Raw genomic sequence first — 20519 nt, 5'->3', positions numbered from 1 at the left:
ACAAATTAATGTAAATTTTTCGAGATCGAATGATCGGAATTGGATGGTTTATAAGACCATTAGATTTGTCTTTTTATGCTATATCCAATTCCGATCATTCGATCTCGAAAAATTTACATTAATATATCGTAACATCATCAAACAATTACTGCTTGATACATCTCAATAATGGAACGTATATACGTACATGCACAGATTAATTAAAAAAAAAAATTTACATGCTGTGATATATAACTCGTAAATCAGCAGTTAGAAATTACATAAATAGAGAAAAGTCTTACCTGTTCACATTCGTGCAGAGCAATTTCCCACTTGTGTTTATCGCTACTTCTACTTATCGATTCAAGTGCTATTAATTGCATTTGATATAATAATTCGTCTTTTATTCCACGATTAATTTCTAATACTCGTCTAGCGGCAACTTCTGCATCTTCCCAACAGTTAAGCCTTATGCTTATTTTACTCAATTCCAACCAACCATATACCGAATGCGGCTTTGGTGTAAGCATTTGTTTCAATATTTCTCGTGCCGTAATCAAATTATCTGATTTTCTTAAATACACTGCTTTAGCAATTACAGCAACTTCAGAATTTTTGTCCAATTTTAAAAGATATTCAAAAAATTGTGATATATCGATATCAACAAAATTTTCATCCAATATATCTTGTTCATAATAAACACGGCATATATATTCTGTAAATAAAAAAAAGGAATTGAAATAACAAAACCATGTATTCTATATCTCGTAAATCCCAAGGAAAGGTAAAAAAAATGTCCAAAAAGTGTTAATCTTTAGTTTCTTTTATGAAGTAATTAATGTAGGTTGTGATTAAATTCTATTTTATATTGCAAAGAAATTATACATAATGATTAAAAATTGATGCTAATAATTAAAATTGAACGTCGTGTACATTATTCCTTCTCGTCTTTAAAATTCATAACTAAGCTTGATATGGACACAATATTATCTTGCCTTGAGAACTGATTAATAATAAACAATTAACTAACATATCAACGAATGATTGGCCTATAATAATATCTTACACTTTGTCGCTATTATAAATTTTTAATAAGCATGCTTTCAAAGATTAGTAAAGTCTAATTATGTAATGTACACGTGTGAGATATGAATATTTTGTGTGTAAAGTGTAGCGATGCGACTGATTGTGAGGTGACTGCAGTACGTCGCGGTTATCGCAGACAAAAACCCTGTAAGGGCGTAAAGGTGAAGCAATATAAGTTACTTGCGCTAATAAGTATAGATAGCAATCTGACATTGTTAATTGGGGATCGGTATATTAAAATAGGGTAATATTATAATATCGCAAAATTTGGTTATTACCAAATTGTAAAATTTCAGGAGGTTGCGACGGATTGTAATTTAACTTTAGGTGAGTTTCTAACGACTGTAAAGAAGACGACGTAAGGTATTCGATTACAGTCCACGTTGTATCGCACGCATACGTTACTGCAGTACGCACTAATTACAATACATAAATTTTTACTTTTTTCAAATAGCTATTATCCATTTGGGGAAACATTTATAGAGTTTACTTTTCCGACTATGCATAGCGACGGCTCTGCCGAGTCTAAATAAGTGAACAATGGCTGTATTTAGGATTTCATGTTTCAAGCTGTCTCATCGTGGGACAAAAAACGGGTGGAAAAAAAACCGTTACGGTCTATTAGCAACCAGACCGTAATTGCTGTTTTATTTCATGTTCGGTATTTTCTATTTTATCCATTTACAATACACTTTTGCAAACTGTTCTTTATTTTCTCGGATCGTCGAACACGAGGCATTCTTTAGCGACTAATTTTAGAAAGCAGGCAATGACAATGGGCCTGTAAAGGAAAGGTCCAAGCCATGTGCGATGGTCATGACTTTCGAAGCCATAAACCAACGGTCACGTCTCAAGAAGGTTCACCAATGTGCGGGTGGCTCACCAACAACTTCACTCCGAGGGAAAGGTTTCCTCCAGAAGCGATCTTTTGTCGTGGAAGACGTTGCTCCCTTCTTTGGGGGCAACTGATTCGCGGACCGAGGGCCCACCCTTGGTCCAAACATCCGCCAATCAGGAAACCGATTTTCCTTTAACAATCCTTGGCTTCGGAAATCATGAATCACAGAGAGTCAGTCATTCACAGTTAGTCAATCAGTCGTTTGCAAGCATTTGTTCAAGAAGTCAGTCATTCTCAGCGCCGTAACAAGTCTTTGCGAATAATCATTCTCGTTGAGTGATTATTCGCTACATAATCAAATCGGGCACTATCAGCTCAAGATTTTGTGGCATCATCCAATCATTGTTGGGGAACACCGACCCCAAAGTCGGCCGAAACATTTGGTAAATTCGAGACGAACCGACAGCACACGTTGGCCTTACACACCAGCACCAGCACCCGTGCCCGCGCCAACGATCTTAGAGTACACAACGGATTGGGTCCGTAACACCGGTTATAAAGCAAATGTCAAGTAACGTATAAATAACGTATTAACGTATAAATGGAGAAGCACTTAACCGATAGTAGACAATACTAGTAAATTGAGAGTGCAATTACGTGTAAATATTTAGCGACTAATGCGTATGTCTTATTGGTCTGTTCTTCTGTGGTGTGTCTTTTGTTATTTCTTACTCGCGACGCACTTCGTACAGCTTGCAAGCTACGTGTATAGAGTACAAATACAATCTATAAAATATCAATAAATATTTGTGAAATCTAACAATGATAAAAAGAAAGGATAGGATTTTTGGCAAAAGAAATCCATTGAATCTTTTAGATTGTTATATCTGATGGCTATATTGCTTTATTGTTGGATACTTGAAGAAAAATCAGAATGACATTAAGAATGAGCATTGAAATAAGATAGTTAACGCATTCTTAACCCTTTGAGCGCTGAGCTATTGGACGTTAACCGTTTGAGTGCCACGGGTCATTATTGTTTCCCAATCGATATTTGCCGAGCGGCGCGATAGCGCTTCTCATATTCCGCGTTCACCAACCGAGCGCGCTGATTGTCAGCTTCGCAGCTCAGAGCGCTGGCACTTTTGGACACAAAATAGAAGAAGCGCGATCGCGCCGCTTGGCAGTAAAACGGTTAAGCGTGCGCTGTGGGACCGCCTACTTCTTACGACAGTGCACGCGCTAGGCAGTCTGCTTTTTATGGCGAAGCACGTTTCGGCAATATTCTAAACTAACTGTAAACTATTAGAAAATTATTATTTTATAAAACTATACAACGTTCATAGCCCAGATTGAATGGTTATGTGAGAACGCCATATATGCGTTCATAGCCCAAATCGAATGGTTGTGCGAGAACCTATATACGGGTTCATAGCGCTCAAAGGGTTAAAGGATGTTTTAACGTGTGTTAAAATTAGTCAAATTTATATCGCGTTTCGACATTTTTGTGGAGAAAATTCCGTCCAGACCGAATTTTTAAAGAGGTAAGCTGAAAATGATAAAAATTGAAATTTTTTAAATTTAATGTATTATATTGCTGTATTTCTTTGAAACATAGTCTACTATATTTTTCTCGTATATTCTTGCTATCTCGTTGGGATCTACTATACGCAACCTCAACCTTCGCTACTCGCTTACTTATTCACAATAAAAATCGTGAATGAAAATATCGCATGAAAGTAAGATGATTAAAATTAACGTTGTTAATTCTTCATTTAGCGCGATAACACCGATCACTGCTCAGCCACCAAACCAGCTGATATTATATTCATCACCAAGCAATGATTTTATACTTACGAAAAACTATAACTTGCCGAATATCGTATGTTCAAGTATTATGTTCAAATGAACTGTATGTAAGAGTTTATATGCACTGCAAGGATTAACAAATTTTACCGGAACTAACCGTTTCGTAAGAAAACGGCAAGTGTGGCGAGAAGAGGATTGGGACCTTAGACGAAGCGACAGGTTGTTTGATTTCCGTGGCCGCATAAACAAAGAATAACAGGCAACGATCCGAAACGATATTGTATTGGCCTCGGTACTTAGTTTCCTTTTGGACCACGTAGAGTTCATCCACCCGTCCTCCCGATTAGAAGGTTTTTAGAAGTCGGATAAGATCTTACGTGTCCACAATGCAGATACTTAGGTTGCGTTGCGCCGATTGCGGATTTCATGTTAATAAAGCTTGGTGTGAATTTACGCGTTTTGCGCACCTTTCTGTTCATTACATGGTGAACGTTTGTACCCTTATGATAAAACTTACGTGGGAAACTCTTACGATCCGTTGACCTTATACAATTTACGTCTGTATGATTATAGACAAACATTTATGTTTCTTTATGTTCATACTTTGAAGTTCTTGTGCAGGCTTACGTGTTCAACGACGGAGTGACTGGAACTAGTGTCGAAGCCAGCGGTATAAAATTATTTTAGCTGGCAGAATGGCAGAATGGCAGAATGGCAGAATGGCAGAATGGCAGAACGGAAACGTGGGATCGAGTACGTAATATACGGCATTCTCGGTGCGAATTCGATGGATGAAGCGAAAATACATTTCGAATCGACGAACAAGATATTGAGTAACGCAATACCGTAAGAAGAATACCGCGTGAACAAGCGCAAAGGCAACGAGACAAATCCCCGTTGGTTCAATTGCAACGAAAGCGAAGATGTTTCTCGAAATTGCACGTGCCCGGAGAGGAAAAGAAAAAATTGCTACAAATATGGTCAATTCTGGACATAGAAGACTGGAATACCCAGAAAGAAGGAACGAGCTGAATAATGTGTCCAAAAACCCGGTTTTTGGTTTCGTAAAAAATACTTACGAAATCGAAAAATACTTACTTATACTTACGAAATCGATTCGAATAGTAAACCAATTACTTTACGTTTAGATACCCTTTTAGATCGGGGAAGCGAAGTTAACTTTATAAGGAGCCTTTTGTATCGGACAACGTAATGTCACGTAATGTAAAAAGGAAAAAAGGAAAAAGTGAATATCAATTTGTTTGGAATTTGTTTGACCGTAGTCCGCAGAAATCAGTACTTGTAAATGTTACGACGTTTGCTTATTAATGGTACCCGACAGCACGGTGGTAAATTCGGTAATATTATGCCGTGATTTCCTGGGGAAGTGAGACCTTAGTTTATGTAAATCGGTACAACAGGATGAAGAGACACTCATCGACAGTATTATGAAGATAAATGTATGCGATCCTACCGCTAACCAAATCGGCGCGTTAGTCAATAATCTCTAGATCGCAATCGTGAAACAAAGCTGTTGTTGCGTCGCAATTGAATCCTATGATGTACGCGACCTCGCTGTGTTGCCCGCCAAATTAATCTTGGACAACTGTTTCAATTAGCGCGAGCAAAATGAAGATCTCGGCTGGAGTCGAACGCTAAACTCTGGTACTCTAGGCTCGAGCCGTTCTCTATGAAGTTTCGTTTAGAAGTGTGTCTTCGACGACTCGAAGCTAACTGTTCTCTTCGATGATTCGAAAGGAAGTGTGAGCTCCTCGATTTTCCTAAGATCGGTCTTTGGAAAAATCGGGAGCTCGCCAAATATAATTGGCTGATTTGACCAAGGGCGTTCCCTTGGTCCGCGAATCGGTCACCTTGAAAGAAGGGATGGTTTTCCTAAAAGGGAGGCGGTAGTGGAGGAAACCCTCTCCTCCAAGGTGAGGTAAGTGGGGTCCACCCAGGCGCTGGTGACCCAATCGGCCGTTTATGGCGCCTAGCTAGGGCCTGAGGCTTCCAACGTGTGCGGACCACGTGCAGCCCTCAGGCCTATTGTCAGCCAAGTCTTAAGAGTCATCGCCTAATTTCGTTAAATTACGGATTTCCAGGATTCTCGTGTTCCGCGACACGAGAAGTCAGAATAAAGGTAAAATCATTGAAACATGCTGAAGGCATGGAGAGGAAAATTCCGATGCCGAATTGTTTCACCCTAAAGACCTGGCTGTTGGAAGACCGTAACGGGTCTTCCTTGTTCCGCGACGGAACAGCTGTCATGTTAATCCACGTGTCCGTATCGTGTCCGGAGTATGGTTGAAAGTATAGATATTTGTGTGTACGTGTGCAGCAGTCAGGTTAAGAATTGGTATAGAACAGTGAACATATACTTTATATATGTATTCGTTTCTTCCTGTCATCCATGAGATATGAGATATAATGAATTTTATAAACAGAGAAAACTCTCTGTTCGGCCTCTTTTTCCACAGACCGCAACAGTTCGTAAGCAAGAAATCGCACTGTTTACAAATTATATTTACTCGATGTTTTTCATGTGACTATTTGAAAATTTAGAAAATTCGCTAATAATCGTAATACATGTCGTATAAGATCGTGTACGAAGTGATAATGGAGCATTATTCTAATTTTCCCAATCGGCGCATACTAAACGAGAGAACATTTCAAAGAATACAGGAACGTCTACGAGAGACTGGTTGCTTCCAAAACAGAAGTTTAATCCTTTCGGTACTACTGCCAACCATTTGCGACGGCTATGAAACGTCCTCTGGCTGCTACCGTCGTCAATTGGCGGCATCCGCGAAATGTCACCGATGGCTGTCACGGTCCGAATGAAAAGTTTAGTGTCAATCACGCTCGTAATTTCCATGGATATCGTAAAACACGTTTTCGCGGTTTACGCTGCCGTACCGCGGCAATGCAACCACTCTTGTGAAAAAGTTCCTGCTACCACGAATGTATAACCGCGGCCAGCTCCTCCGTACCGAAAGGGTCAAACCTTGGTAAACTGATTAATAGAAAGGAATAACGAAGTCGGTACTCGGGGAATAGGAAGAACGGAAAATGCGGCACACGTGGCACTATAGAGAATATTCCGAGAACAGCAATTATACTTGTACCATTTTCAGCGAGTACAAGGCAACTGCTGAAATTGATTTTCCACCTAAAGTAGTTGTTTATACTTGGTTACTACAAATATGCAGACATGAAAAGAGTTTTGTATCCACCGTACATTTTGTTGCGTCCCGAATACTGCAACTTTCACGCTCGGAGTTTCGTGGTTTGTAAATCAGGAATGCGGTCTACTCTAAATTAATCGAGCTAGATCTGGTTCGAGTAGAACTAAAGAGTTCTAATGTGCGACTGCTTTCTGGCGCTGGAGTTTGGTCGAGGTGGGTTTGCTTTGACTGATTTAAATTTCAGGAAGAACTGCTTGGTCGTAATAGTTTGTCTCAACTGCTTTGAATTTCAAGGAGAGCTCCCCGTTGGACTCGCTGTCTTGGTGGTTTTATAAATTCGTGTGTGCTCTGATTGATTGGTGTGAAATATAAGTTGTGGGTGTGTGTCTTTCTGTTGATGTGAATAATATTGGGGGTGTGTATTAGCTTCGACGTCCATCGATGGTGATGAATGTTGAAACAAATTGAGTCCTTATGCCTATCGCCTCAAGGGTTATTTATTTACCCTTGCTAAGGTTCAGCCAAGTGACGGCCGGGTGACAACGAGTGACCGCGAGTCAAGGGACGCTAACAATAAAGAAATAAAACAGTATCCCTGTTAACTTGGCACGTTCTGACCTAGGGACGCAACAATTTTCACCGATGAAACTCGTTTTACCAACGATGGTATATTCAATTTTTATAATAATCGTTATTAGCTTGAAGAAAACGCACGTGTTGTGCGTTTCAAGACATCAACGCCAATTTAGTTTAAACGTATGAGCAGGAATAACTGATAAATTTTTAATTCAACCTTTTTTTCTTTATGGGAAACTAACAGGATAACTATACTAAAAGTACGTTGACTTTTTAAGTACGCGTTTACACGAAATATTAGAGCAAGTTCCCGTCGATATTAGACTGCGGTTTATGCATGATGGAGCTGCGCCGCATTTTAGCCGAGTGGCTAAGCAATTTTTAAATCAACACTTTGCAAATAAATGAATCGATCGTGGAGGTATTATTGCATGGCCTGCTCCATCTCCAGATTTGAGTCCATTAGATTTCCATTTGTGGGGACATTTGAAATGTATTCTATACGCAACATCGATCGAATATGCTGAAATACAACGAAATAGAAGAAAGCAAGGCTTCCGACAAATTCGAGAAACACTAGGAATGATAGAGAGAGTAACTAGATCCATGACAAGACGCGTGCAAGTTTATCTTGTCATTTTCTACATCTTTTGTAAAGAAGATTAAACCATAAAGTTCATTACATATCATAAACGAAAACAGGTAAGACACGTATTTATATGATCATTTTTCATTATTTTAGGCGTACAAACGGCTCCCGAATTAATAACATTAATAACGTGTTTCATAACATGTGGGACTCACTTGTATATATTTTAAACATCTTTATAAATTTGGTGTTATTTTTCAGAGGAACCTTCCTTATCACAGAAACCGAACGTCAACACGAAGAGAACACTCTACAGTTTCAGAAGACGCATAGAAGCCGAAAGTCTTAAAAGTTCTGCTAACATCGCAAACAATGATTTGAAAGATATTTTAAACGGTGGTAGTGACAGAAGCGATATTTTACTGTACATCTACGAAAATGTTGGAAGCGACTGGTTATTGAAGATTATATCGACGTTGAAGACCACAATAATCATCGAGAATCAGAGCTATAGATTTGTAAAGAAAAACCTAATGAACGAAAAATCTGAAACTATACGGAACTTCTTAAGAGAAAAGTGGCAATTCTTCAGTTAGTTACTTAGGTGCAAAGAAAAAAGAATTATACAATTTCAATATAATATTTGACAATATTATAGTGTGGTACTTTTTAAACTATGTAGACGTAGCTATACCAAGATTACAAAGAGAACGTGAATGAGCGACAGCAGGGTCAAGGTCCTTTGGGGAAAACCCTGGCCGATGCGCCAGGTCCTTAACATGATCATATCGAAATGCGTGTACATGATTTAAGATTGAGATTGAGATTGAGAGTCAGAGTCGAACGAAATTAGAGTGAGCAGAAAACAGAGTTGAACGTTACGAGAAATGATGTCCAACTATCGAAGTAAATCAAGAATTGTTGTAAACTCGTGTTGTCGTATAATTCGTAGCTTTATTGTTATTAGCACAACTTTATATTATTGTTAATAAATTGTTATTGTTAATCCTTGAAATACCGTTTCAACGGTATTATTACTCGTTAGAAAATACCATATTGCCGACCCCGTATCCCAGGTAAAACACGATGGTACCTTGACGCTTGGCTATCATGTACGTCAAGTACCTGGAATATGCAATAATTCAGCAATAATTCAGCAATAATTCAGCAATAATTCAGCAATAATTCAGCAATAATTCAGTTCGTTTTTCCCTTTGTAATCCCTACCCTTGTACCCGAAATTCGGAAAATCCATCCAATAACAAAATGCATAGCCCTACCAAGGGACCATATAAATGCTAAAGCTAGTAGCACCCGGCATATAAAAACACACAGTATCAAGATAACTCTTACAGTTCACGGGCTATTCAAAACTATGCACAATTTTCTCAAAGAGCCGTCCGTCACTAATCGTCGTCAAGCAAGAACGACCTAATGACGATATGCAGTTATCAATAAACACTACCGCCGTTCATCCTCTACGATGTACAATATTTAGAGAAAATATAGTCTCATAGAGACGAATCGATCCACAAAGCAAATAATAAACGATAAAAATAAAAGATAAAAAATAGACGAAACTTGGTTTCCTGTTGACGGTGGTGAAATCAAAATATATTTTGCACTATGTGTAATAATGGCTGAAATTAAAAAACCAACAATTCAAATGAACTGGTCTAAAGGTGCAGTTGTAAACAGTCACAAAACGTTCACAAAAAACGATGTCGTTCAAAAGATTTCTGCAAATAATTAGATGTTTGCATTTTGCAAATAACAATTCGGCAAACAATACGGATAAATTGTGCAAAATAGAGTCTGTTATAAATTGTTTTAACCAAAGATGTAAGGAAGCATATAGAATGCAAAAGAACATTGTTATCGATGAATCGTTAATGAAATACAAGTGACGCTTACCTTACAAACAATATAGTCTATCAAAAGGAGCGGTACCTGTATAAATTTGATAAATTATGCGAACCAAAATCGTTTCCTGCTATAACTTTAAGATATACACAGGTAGTGATAAAATGAATTTTAGTTACAATGCATCCGAAAGTGTTGATAAAGAGCTATCACAGTCAACATTGCAAAAAGTTGCATAAAATTGCATTTATATTGCAGGATTTTTGGCTTAATTAATCTTATGCAGACAAAGATCTGCGCGTCTAATAAACAACAACTGCCTTTTTATAACGAAACAGGTTTTATTTAAATTAAATATTGCATTACATTCAGCCTTCTGCCTCCTAACTTCTCTCTACTCTGCCTATTCTCAACTCAACTCTTCTTACTACTTCTCAATTCCTCTCAATTCTGACTACTTCTGCCTGCCTCACGCCCTTGCATCCTTACTTAAAGCCAAAACTATCTCTTTTTATACACAGGCTTTCCTTCTCAATCATTCGACATAGTCACAGACATCCCGATAAAGGATTTCGCGCTATCATTTGTTCTTTCGCACTGAACGGACTCGATACCGCCGTTCGCTAGCCCTTGCTTTTCAAGAAGCCGCCAAAACGTTTCTATGCGCTCCCTTAGAAGTAAGACCGCACATCCATTCGCCTTGCTACTACTCTTAATACATTGTTAGTGTCCTTCGCCGCTCGCCATCCTACAATATTTAGACAACCTCCGCCAAGACTGTTCAAAACTTTAATTAACAGTGGAACTAATGTCGTTGGGACAATACGCTCGAACAGAAAGAATATGTGAAAAGATATTTGTAAAGTAAAATTAGGCAAGGTGGTGAATATGGAATGAAAAGTTGTAGTGGAATACTGGCATTAAAATTGTATTCTTCCTTCAAAACACGAAACAGCGGAAATAACTGAAAGAAATGAAAATGTGTCATAGAATACGATAAAGGAATGGATTGGAATTGATCACTAACACTAAATCAGCTAGCGTGCTTCCCTGTGATGAGGAAATGTATGAAAGGATACCGAAAAGTTTTCTTTTACCTATTTCATATTGCTCCATTCAACTCGCACATTTTATTCGACAAAATACATATTAGCAAAAAACATAGAATATAGAACTGAATATAGAATTGAAATAGCAGAATTATTACTGAAAAATGTACTACTATCAGAGTGTAGCAAACACGATACACGCCCAGCAGTACAAATTTATGTCCGACATACCGGCTGTAGTTCGGATGCTAGGAGAAGTTTATCCGCATCTTAAGCATCGCAGCATCAAAATCAAGACCACGACGGACCAAAGAACCACGAAGAACTCAGAACTCCACTTCAGCATCAACAGATTATTACGAATCCAACTCTGAATCGGAATAACACTACCTTCGCCACTTTTACCACCACCATTACCACTTAAAATACGTCTGAACAACACATTCACGCATCATGCCAACACCTCGCGGTAAAGATTTGAAACTAATGTTTTGGAATGCAAGGAATTTCGCCGAAAGAAAAGAAGAACTAACAAAAGTTCTTGTTGTCCTGGATATTTGTATACGTGAGGAGTAGCCCTGGCTGTCTCATAGAACACCTCGAGCGGAAAGCTTTCGATACAGTGGATTAAAGACCTCCAGAAAGGATCGAATACATTTAAGGCGAAGAGGTATCATCATCCTGATTTGCAATAACCTACCATGTATAGAACTCAGCAATCTTAAGGGCCCAGATGAGTCTCTTAAGCTGCCGGGTATTAAAATTACCAATGGTAAGCCTATGATTCATATTATTGTATGCTACAAAGCTTCAGGGGCACACTTTTACAGTCCCAATGGGACAAACTATTCGAGAATATTGAAAATAATAACCATGCAATCTTAATGGTAGATTGTAACGTTCATCATAAAAACTGCAAGTATAAAAAGGACTGTGTAAAAAATGGCGAAAGACTTTTTAATAGTTTCAACAAATTCAATTTGTTTCTTCATAATACCAATATACTAAGTAATAATAATACCGGATCGAATTTAGACTTACTTTTTTTCCACTCTTAACACGTTCCGCGCCCCGTCATCCATATATGATGACGCCCTTCTTCGTCCAGTTAGGTAAAATTTTTCAACTGATATCACGTACATATACTTCATTTTTGTATTTTATCAATTTGAAATATATGCATTTAACTCGTTTCTCAGTTTCTTCTTATCAATTTCATCAATGAAAGTTATTAATTTTATTAATAAATTGGTTCTTAATTTAAAAATATGAAATTTTGCACAATATTTATTAAACTCCGTTAATTTACTTAAATTTACTTCAATCTTTGAGATTTTATGCATAATGGTATTTCAGTAAATAGTAATAAAATATCCAAACCTGGCTGTAGAGAACAAAATAATAAAGAATAAATAATAACTAATTATTAATAAATAATTAATTATTCAGATTTTTAATTAATTATTCAGATGGAGCTGCAACTTCTTTCGTAGCATCAATATCATCACTTTTTTAATCGTTACCATCTCATTTTTAGCATATTCTTTTCTTGTTCTTTTCTTTTTTTATTATTTGATCTGATGTAATTCGGATCTATGTTCAGAATAAAATAATAATAAAGTATAGAATATTCGAATATATGTAGGATTGGAATAAGTACGGGCCTGAAAGAATGTCAAGAGTATCTGGGCTTAGAATGAAAGTGACCGTGTGCAAGAGGACTAACTGCAAAGAATATTTATGGTAGAATCGAGTGAAAGTTTAGGGATGCGTTCAGACTGGTTGAAGTGCTTGGCCCACCAAGGCTGTGCGAAAAAGGGGCATGATTGGGAAAGAAAGCCAGGGTATGGATGAGGACAGAATGAATGGTTTAAATATGGATGCAAGGACGCGCGCGAGTCAGTCTTTAAGAGTTTTTAAGCTAGTCTCTAAGAGTGTGCCAGTGCGTCAGTAAGAAGTCCAAGTCGAGCATGCCCGTAATAAATTTCTCTTGTTTCATAGCCGTCAGTCTACGTATAAGCTTATTTTATTCTATTAAGTAGCAAACAACGCTATTTTAGTCAATCCACCCAAATCGCGATCCTACATTGTGTATTACAAAATAATCTAACTAAAGAATATACTACACCGCGTAAAATATACTGTACCGTGCCACAGCAACTGTTTATTTACGTATCTTTCGGAGTTGCAGCTAGTTGCAATTCTTTTTGTAAAATAAGGAGAAGACTGCAAATTTTAAGATGTTAAGAAGAATGAGATGGTGCTGAATGGATAACGAAAAGTTATAATGAAAATTAAAAAACATTCAAAGCGTTATAACTAAAAGAATATTGCAAAAAAAAAATTTGGAACTTTGCTCAATTAAAGGGTGTACTAGGTAGACTTCATTGTATCATTCGCTGTTCAATTATAACGAATATGTTCATTTATAAAGAAGGATGATAAATTCACGTAACTTGTCGACAGTGCATCGCTTCGACTATCAGATTTGAATTCTGCAGGAAACTCGACCGATTCACACTGGGCATGGAACGTGTTAATGTAGCTGATAAAATTAATGTAAAAATGAACAATGAAATTAGGAGCTCTGATCGCTACCTAGTGTATTTGAAAACATTTCTTTAGAAAGATATTATACGTATTATAAGTATTATAAGAAATTTTTCAATATAAAGTCAACACGATCTGACTGAGTAAAAATGTATGAAAGCTTAGAGGACAATTATTACAATTTTTTTATCAGCCGTGTAAGATATGCGATCAATATGCGATCGATACAGGGACGTGCTAAACAACAAGACGGCCCTGCGCGTATGCGCGATGAGCGTGCGCAGGAGGGCGATCGTCGTCTGTTGATGGTGTAAGTTATATTGCAACTGGTGTGTGCCTGCCACGTGCGTGCTGTGAATATTCGTGACTACATTGTATTTTACATCCCCACGTGTATTTAGTTTACTTATACTTTCTATTTACCAAACCCACTTTATTAATAAATCCCAACAAGCCGAATATGATAAATTAACGAGCAGCGAAGAATATTGATTGTTTACAAAAATATTAACGAGTGTTGCAAAGGTAAATATACGTAGAACAAGAACCTTTAATAACAAACTACATAAAAACCCAGTACTTTGGTGGAACTCGGAGTGTGAAAAGGTCAGAAGGATTATGAAAGCAGCTTTTAAGAACTGGCAATTCACTAAAGATATCAAAGAATTTATACGGTAAAAAAAATTTGCAGCTTTAGCTAGAAAAACCTTCAAGAAGAAGTAGGAAGAATTTAAAGGATTTGCATAAAACTTAAATTTTAACACTAGTAAAATCTATATTTGGAACGCCAGCAAAACTTTAGAAAACAAATGGGTCGAAATTACACCTTCTCACACCTTCGAGAACCACCAACAGGGAAACAGAATCAGGAATACCATAAATAAAATTAGTCTTCTTGGGTTCTTAGCGATCCAAACTATTTATTAATCTGCAACAGTAACGAATTTTTAAGTTCATCCTTCGACTTTATAGAGTTTAATACTGCTCTCGACAATAAAAGTTCACATTCGTCTCCCTGTATCAGCCTGCAATTCACTACGAGATAATTCAGAAATTCCTAATAAAACTTAAATAGTTAGATATCTTCACTGAGATGTACGCAACTAATGACTACCAGGAACATTGGAAAAAATAATATATATACTTTATAAATAAAGCAAACGGCAAAAATGTTAGGCCTATGTCCCTAACATCCTGCCTCTGCAAACTTTTTGAATGCATGTTGAAAAACAAATTAGATTGATGGATAGAACGCAATAACATTCTCCCCAGATCATAATCAGGATTTCGCAAAGGTCATTAAATCTACTACCGACAAATTAGTTAACTTAACACTAAATATCGAAAATGTATTCAGTAGTAAAAGAAAAAAAGGTTCATTGGCAGCATTATTGGACATTAATGTAACGTTTGATAATTTAAATACAGATGTCCTTATAGAATAATCAGCAACAAGTGGAAGTCCAATCAATACAATTTTACCAAATTCGTTAACGTATAAAAGATTAGTTTATTCCGACACTATAGAAAACGAGGCTAAAAAAGTGTACAAGGATGTTGTAGAAGTACTAGACCCGCTATTATTCTATATATTATTCTATGCAAAATAACTGAAAATCTGCCCAAAAGTTATTAGTAAATTAGGAAATGCAAGAAATATCTGAAAAAAGCAATTTGTATAATCTGTGATAATCTATGGTATATAGAACTGGAGTTATTCTCAGTTATTATACAGCTGCTATCTCAACAAAGTTTAGTCAAACAAGAAACTGCTAGTATATGAAACCATTTTTCACTTTCGGAAAATTAAAGCGATTCCCTTAAAATGCCACACACGGACCTCCAAGAAGTCGCTAAGGTATTAGCAATTACGAACACCCAGAATGCCATCACCAGAGATGGGCTAGCTAAAGGAGTTAACTGTATTAAGTGGTTCCACAACTAAAAAGCCAAGCCGTGCTAGACAGACAAAAACTTAGGGCGAGATATCGTAACGACCATTGATAGATGTCGATCGGAACATTATAACTTCGGTTTCTCTCTTGCTTCAATGGGATTAATAAGTGAGCCAAGGTATCAGTGTGGGTATGAGAGACAGGACATTGATCATGTGCTATAACAATGTCCCTTGTTCGATGGTCAAAAAGTGATTGAAATTGCACTAATATAGAAAAAAAATCAGCATAGTCGCGGAGGTAGATGATAGAAGAGCGAATGTACGTGTGCCGAACGTGTTCTATACATGCCGAACTTACGGTCAAACTTACTGTCGATGAATAAATTAAATAAACACAGTATTAAAGTATTATGTAAGGATAAAAAGCCTGACATTATAGACCCAGATGAAGAACTAATCGCACAAATTCATGACATAAATGGTATTCACATTTTAAGGACAAGAATGATTCGAGATTGTAAAATGTAAACAAAAAGAAAATCGACCAGCGATTCCAATAGCAAGTTGTTATGGCACCGAAGGCTAGAACATCTAAGTGAAACCTACATGAATAGTATACAATCAATTGTGTAGGATGGCGGAACTAATCTTGAGACACCAAAAATTCACGAAAGAACAAGAACACGATAACATAAACTCAAAACTCGTAAACTGATTTAACTTAGGGGAAGAACACCAAGATAACGAAAGCACACAAAGACGCACTCTTTTAAAACTCTCTTTCGAACACCATGCGACTCACGCTTGTGCTGGTCACAACTGATTTCTAAGGACTCTGTTTTGGTTGTCAAGGATCGCGCTTTTATGCTTTCCATAACCTACGCTTCACCTCCCCGTAGAGGAGTGACGCAACTTAATTTTGTTATATAGAATAACTTTTCGATTTGTTTCTAGAAGATATCGATCGATTTACAATTTGTCTTTGTTGGCAATAGCCGATTCGCGATTTCTTTTGGTATCCTACAATAGAAATGGTTAAAAATGTTAAATATAGGACTGAAAAATTGCGGTTATGCGAATTTGGCACACTTGGCACATTTGGCACATTTGGCAAATTAACTGCACGACGGAGAAAGTTAGAAAATAGTTCATATAGATGTGTGTTGGTCGATAACTACATTTACGTTGGATGAAGGGCGGTACACGCTGATTGACTATAATCGACGACTATGTCGACTATTCAAGATATACCTCAGTATTCATTATGAATACCAAGGATAAAGCGCACAATTATTTCGTGGAATACATGGCAAAGAATGAAAATAAATTAAAAAAAGAAATAAAAATAGTTAGATCTGACAACGGAAGGGAATTTGTAAATAAGGAATTTTCAGAACTTTTCAGGTCCAAGGGCATTGTACACGCGTGGACGGTTTCCTACAACCCCCGAAGCAATGGTGTAGCAGGAAGAGCGAACTGTTCCATCCTGAACACACAATGATGTATTGTCTTGTACGCACAATGATAACCGATTCACAACTCACAACGTTTTTCGAGAGATACCACAATCACGGCCGCGTATACCAAGTACAAGATGCTCGCAAAAACAAATTCTATTCGTACTTCGATAGAAAAATAAGGTCACAAACCTGGCATACGTTATATAAAGCCATTTGGATGTTCAGCCTATTTTTATATTCCACAAATAGTACGGAACAAACTTAATCCGACCGTCCGAAGAGGAATCTTTGTCGGCTATTCCAGGGACAGAATCTATGATAAAAAAAAAAGGATGCAGAATCTATGATTCGGAGAACCATAATATATGTGACGCATGAGGTAGAATATTTGACGAGAGTAAAACGGAAACGATATTCTTGAAATCAAAGGTATTCGTGCCCGACATAGCATTAGAGAGCCTAAATTACAACTGTACAAAACAAAAGCTAGAGACTGCGGAGATAAACGACGAAGGGATCAATATCCAGTACAGAAGGTACCGGAATCAAAGGTAGAAAAGAATTCCTTAAGTGAAAATGTTGTAAATATACAATTTCTAAGTTGATATGAATGTGGTGAGAAGTATGTGTGAGATTGGATATAAGAGAGAGAGAGAGAGGGGGGAGGGGGGGGGAGAATGAAGTGAAAGGCAAAACAAAAGAAGGTGCATGCGTACGGAAGAACACGTGGTGAGATTGAAGCGAGCCGATAGTGTGTCTGTAGGGAGTGTGAATAGTGAGACGCGTCTAAAAAGAAAGCAAAAAGTGTGTATGTGTAAATAAGTTTTATTACATATTTATTTTATATTATATATATGATATTACAATAAAGGCGACAGGAAAAAAAAAACAAAAAGCGGCCAAGATAGAACGCAAACATGTTGATAAGGAGGTACGACATTCAGAGAGACTTCAAGCAAAAAAGAACGAAGCAACCCTGGTACTCTTCCTTACACATACCCCCTGCATAATTATCACCAAGCTATGGAATCGGAGCAGAAGGACCGAAAAATGAAAAAAAAAAGCGATGCAATGGAAGTTAGAAAATATAAGGAGATGTTATATCTGGGAGATAGTTCCAAGAAGGGAGGGAATAAGGACGGTAAAGAAAAATTGGGCCTATAGCATAAAGCAGAACATGGACAACGGGGAGCCAAAATACAAGACCAGACTTGTGGCAGTGGGATGCAACCTAAAACCGAGGATACACTATGAAGAATCGTTTGCACCAGTGGTAAAATTAGAAAGCGTATGGGTATTACTGGCCTTGGCAAGAAGCTTCAACGTGTGTATTAAAGAGTACATTAATTTAAGAGGTACGCGGGATAATACAGGAAGAGGTCTACGTGGAGCCGCCCTCAGATTTCAAAGATGGAAAAAAGAACGTTTGCCGTCTGAAAAAGGGACTTTACGGGTTGCCGCAGTCCAGCTATTATTACAACAAACAGGTCAACGAAATTTTAATAAAGAACGGCTGAAGAAGAATAGAGGAAGATATCTGAATTTACTAATCGAAATACAAATGAAAGCAGGACATAATATTAGCGTTGTACGTAGACAATTTTCTTGTTATACATTCCAATCGAGAAATCTGTGTGCAAGCCACGATGAGGAATGAAGCCTTGAAGATAAAATCTGAATTGATGGAAATTTTCAAAAAAAATTTCTTAAATATCTAAATAATAAACAAAGAAGAGTACATCGAATTGTCACAAGAAGGTTATGTACGGAAGTTACTGAAGAAATATAACCTTTGGGAATATAACCCGGTGTGGACTTATACAGACACGAAGAATCACCAACAGCCAACACCAGAGAATACCAAGAGATGCTTGCTGCTCTAATGTATTTAACTGTGGACACGAGACCAAATATTGCGTTCACTTTCCGAGATACATAAAAGAATGTAAGCATATGCATATAGAGGCACTTAAAAGCATATATGGGTACTTTAATACTTTTATGTGTATGAGTAAAATTAAAATACAAATGCACTACTCCTAACATACGTTTAAGCATCGATACTAGTTGGGATCGAACAAACGGCGCCTCGTCATACAACGGATATTTTGTAAGAATGGAGAAAAGTTTAGTCGTATGAAGAAGCTACAAACAAAAAGCGGTTGATCTATCAATCTGTAAAGCAGAATTGATGGTCGTAAGAGAAGAAGTGCAATCACTATTCTAGTCATAATCTGTTAGACAATCTAAGCATCATTGTAACAATGGATAGACCAGTAGTGCGAGATCCTGGCAGTAAAAGCGACTTCCGACTGGATCAGAAAGGAGAAAGTCACGCCGAAAACACGACATAAGTTCTGACATGTTCCGTCACTGGAATTTACCACGGATATATTAACAAAACCACAAACAAGAGATGGGATAGTTGAGCATTGTATAGCAGTAGGATTAATTATGAACGGGGACATGTAACCGTGAGGGATGAATGTTAGGAAGAAGTGACGGTTATCGTGTCCGGAGTATCGTTGAGCGAAGGCGGAAGCGGAGGTGGCAGCGAAATCTAACGACGGGAGAGACAGGTCGATAAGGAAGGGAACGGTGGCAGTTGCAAAAGAGCAGATAGACACAGAAGAGAGAAATGTTGGGATAGAAAAATACATGGTGAAGAGGAAAGGGGAAAAGCAGGCGGAGAGATGAGCGAAGAGCATCCAATAGAGAAGGAGGTGGTCCAATGCTAGGACGTTGCCACACGTTCTGAGTTGTAGGTGCCCGATTTGATTTTATAGCAGATAGTCGATAGCAGATCCACGGGATTGACTATCCACAAAGCTTATGTTCTGGTTGAGTGATGCAGACTGTCTGTGCAGACTGCTTGTTGTTGACTGAATGCTTTATAGGTACTGATGTACGCTGAAGAACTGAACTGTCTGATAGTTGCTGATGAACTCTTGATGGGTACTGACCAACTGACTGTTGGATTGATACTGACTGACTGACTGACTGACTGACTGTGCGATGCACGATCTTTCGAAACCCAGGATTGCCCAAAGGGAAATCGATTTTCCGATTGGTGTTTGACGGGACCGAGGTTGGGCCCTCGGTCCGCGAATCAGGTGCCCCCAAAGAAGGGAGGAACGTCTTCCGCAACCAGGTCTGCTGATGGAGAAAACCTCTCCCTCAAAGGGGGTTGCTGATGGGTCACCCGCACATTCGTCACCCTTCCTGAAGTACCCGTTACTTTATGGCTCCTAAAGTCGTGACATCGCGCATGGTCTGGTCCTTTCCTTTGCAAGCCTATTGTCAGCCAAATCCTAAGTGCTGTTGCCTGCATTCTAAACTTAATGGCTAAAGAATACCTCGTGTCCGGTGACCCGAGGGAAATAAAGAACGATTTGTAAAATATATTGAAATGGAGAGAATAGAAGACACGGAACTTGAAATAAAACAGCAATTAGAATCTGGCTGCCAGAAGACCCTAACGGGGTCAACAAAAGGAAAGCAGAGTGCTAATAGAAATGGAGAAAGAAATGAGAACAGACATAAGAAAAATAAGAGGCTTTTAACACCAAAATTAATCAAAAAATAATAATAATAAAAGAGAAAGAAAAGATGGAAAGAGAAGAGACAAATTTTGGAAA

General features: G+C 37.7%; 1 protein-coding gene across 1 annotated transcript in view; it reads right to left on the bottom strand.

Annotated features, from left to right (window-relative positions):
• Nucleotides 1-20519, bottom strand: part of LOC108550057 (tetratricopeptide repeat protein 37) — a 104534-nt gene that overhangs the window by 69492 nt on the left and 14523 nt on the right. Inside the window, exon 3 of the mRNA XM_017903657.1 lies at nucleotides 282-694. Coding sequence (XP_017759146.1) covers nucleotides 282-694 — 413 coding nt within the window. The remainder of the gene's footprint in view (nucleotides 1-281; nucleotides 695-20519) is intronic.

Source organism: Eufriesea mexicana, unplaced genomic scaffold (genome assembly GCF_001483705.2).
Source record: "Eufriesea mexicana isolate 0111107269 unplaced genomic scaffold, ASM148370v2 scaffold2501, whole genome shotgun sequence".
NCBI classification, from domain to species: domain Eukaryota; kingdom Metazoa; phylum Arthropoda; class Insecta; order Hymenoptera; family Apidae; genus Eufriesea; species Eufriesea mexicana.
The sequence above is the reverse complement of the archived record's forward strand: the minus strand, read 5'-3'. Positions and strand labels throughout refer to the sequence as shown.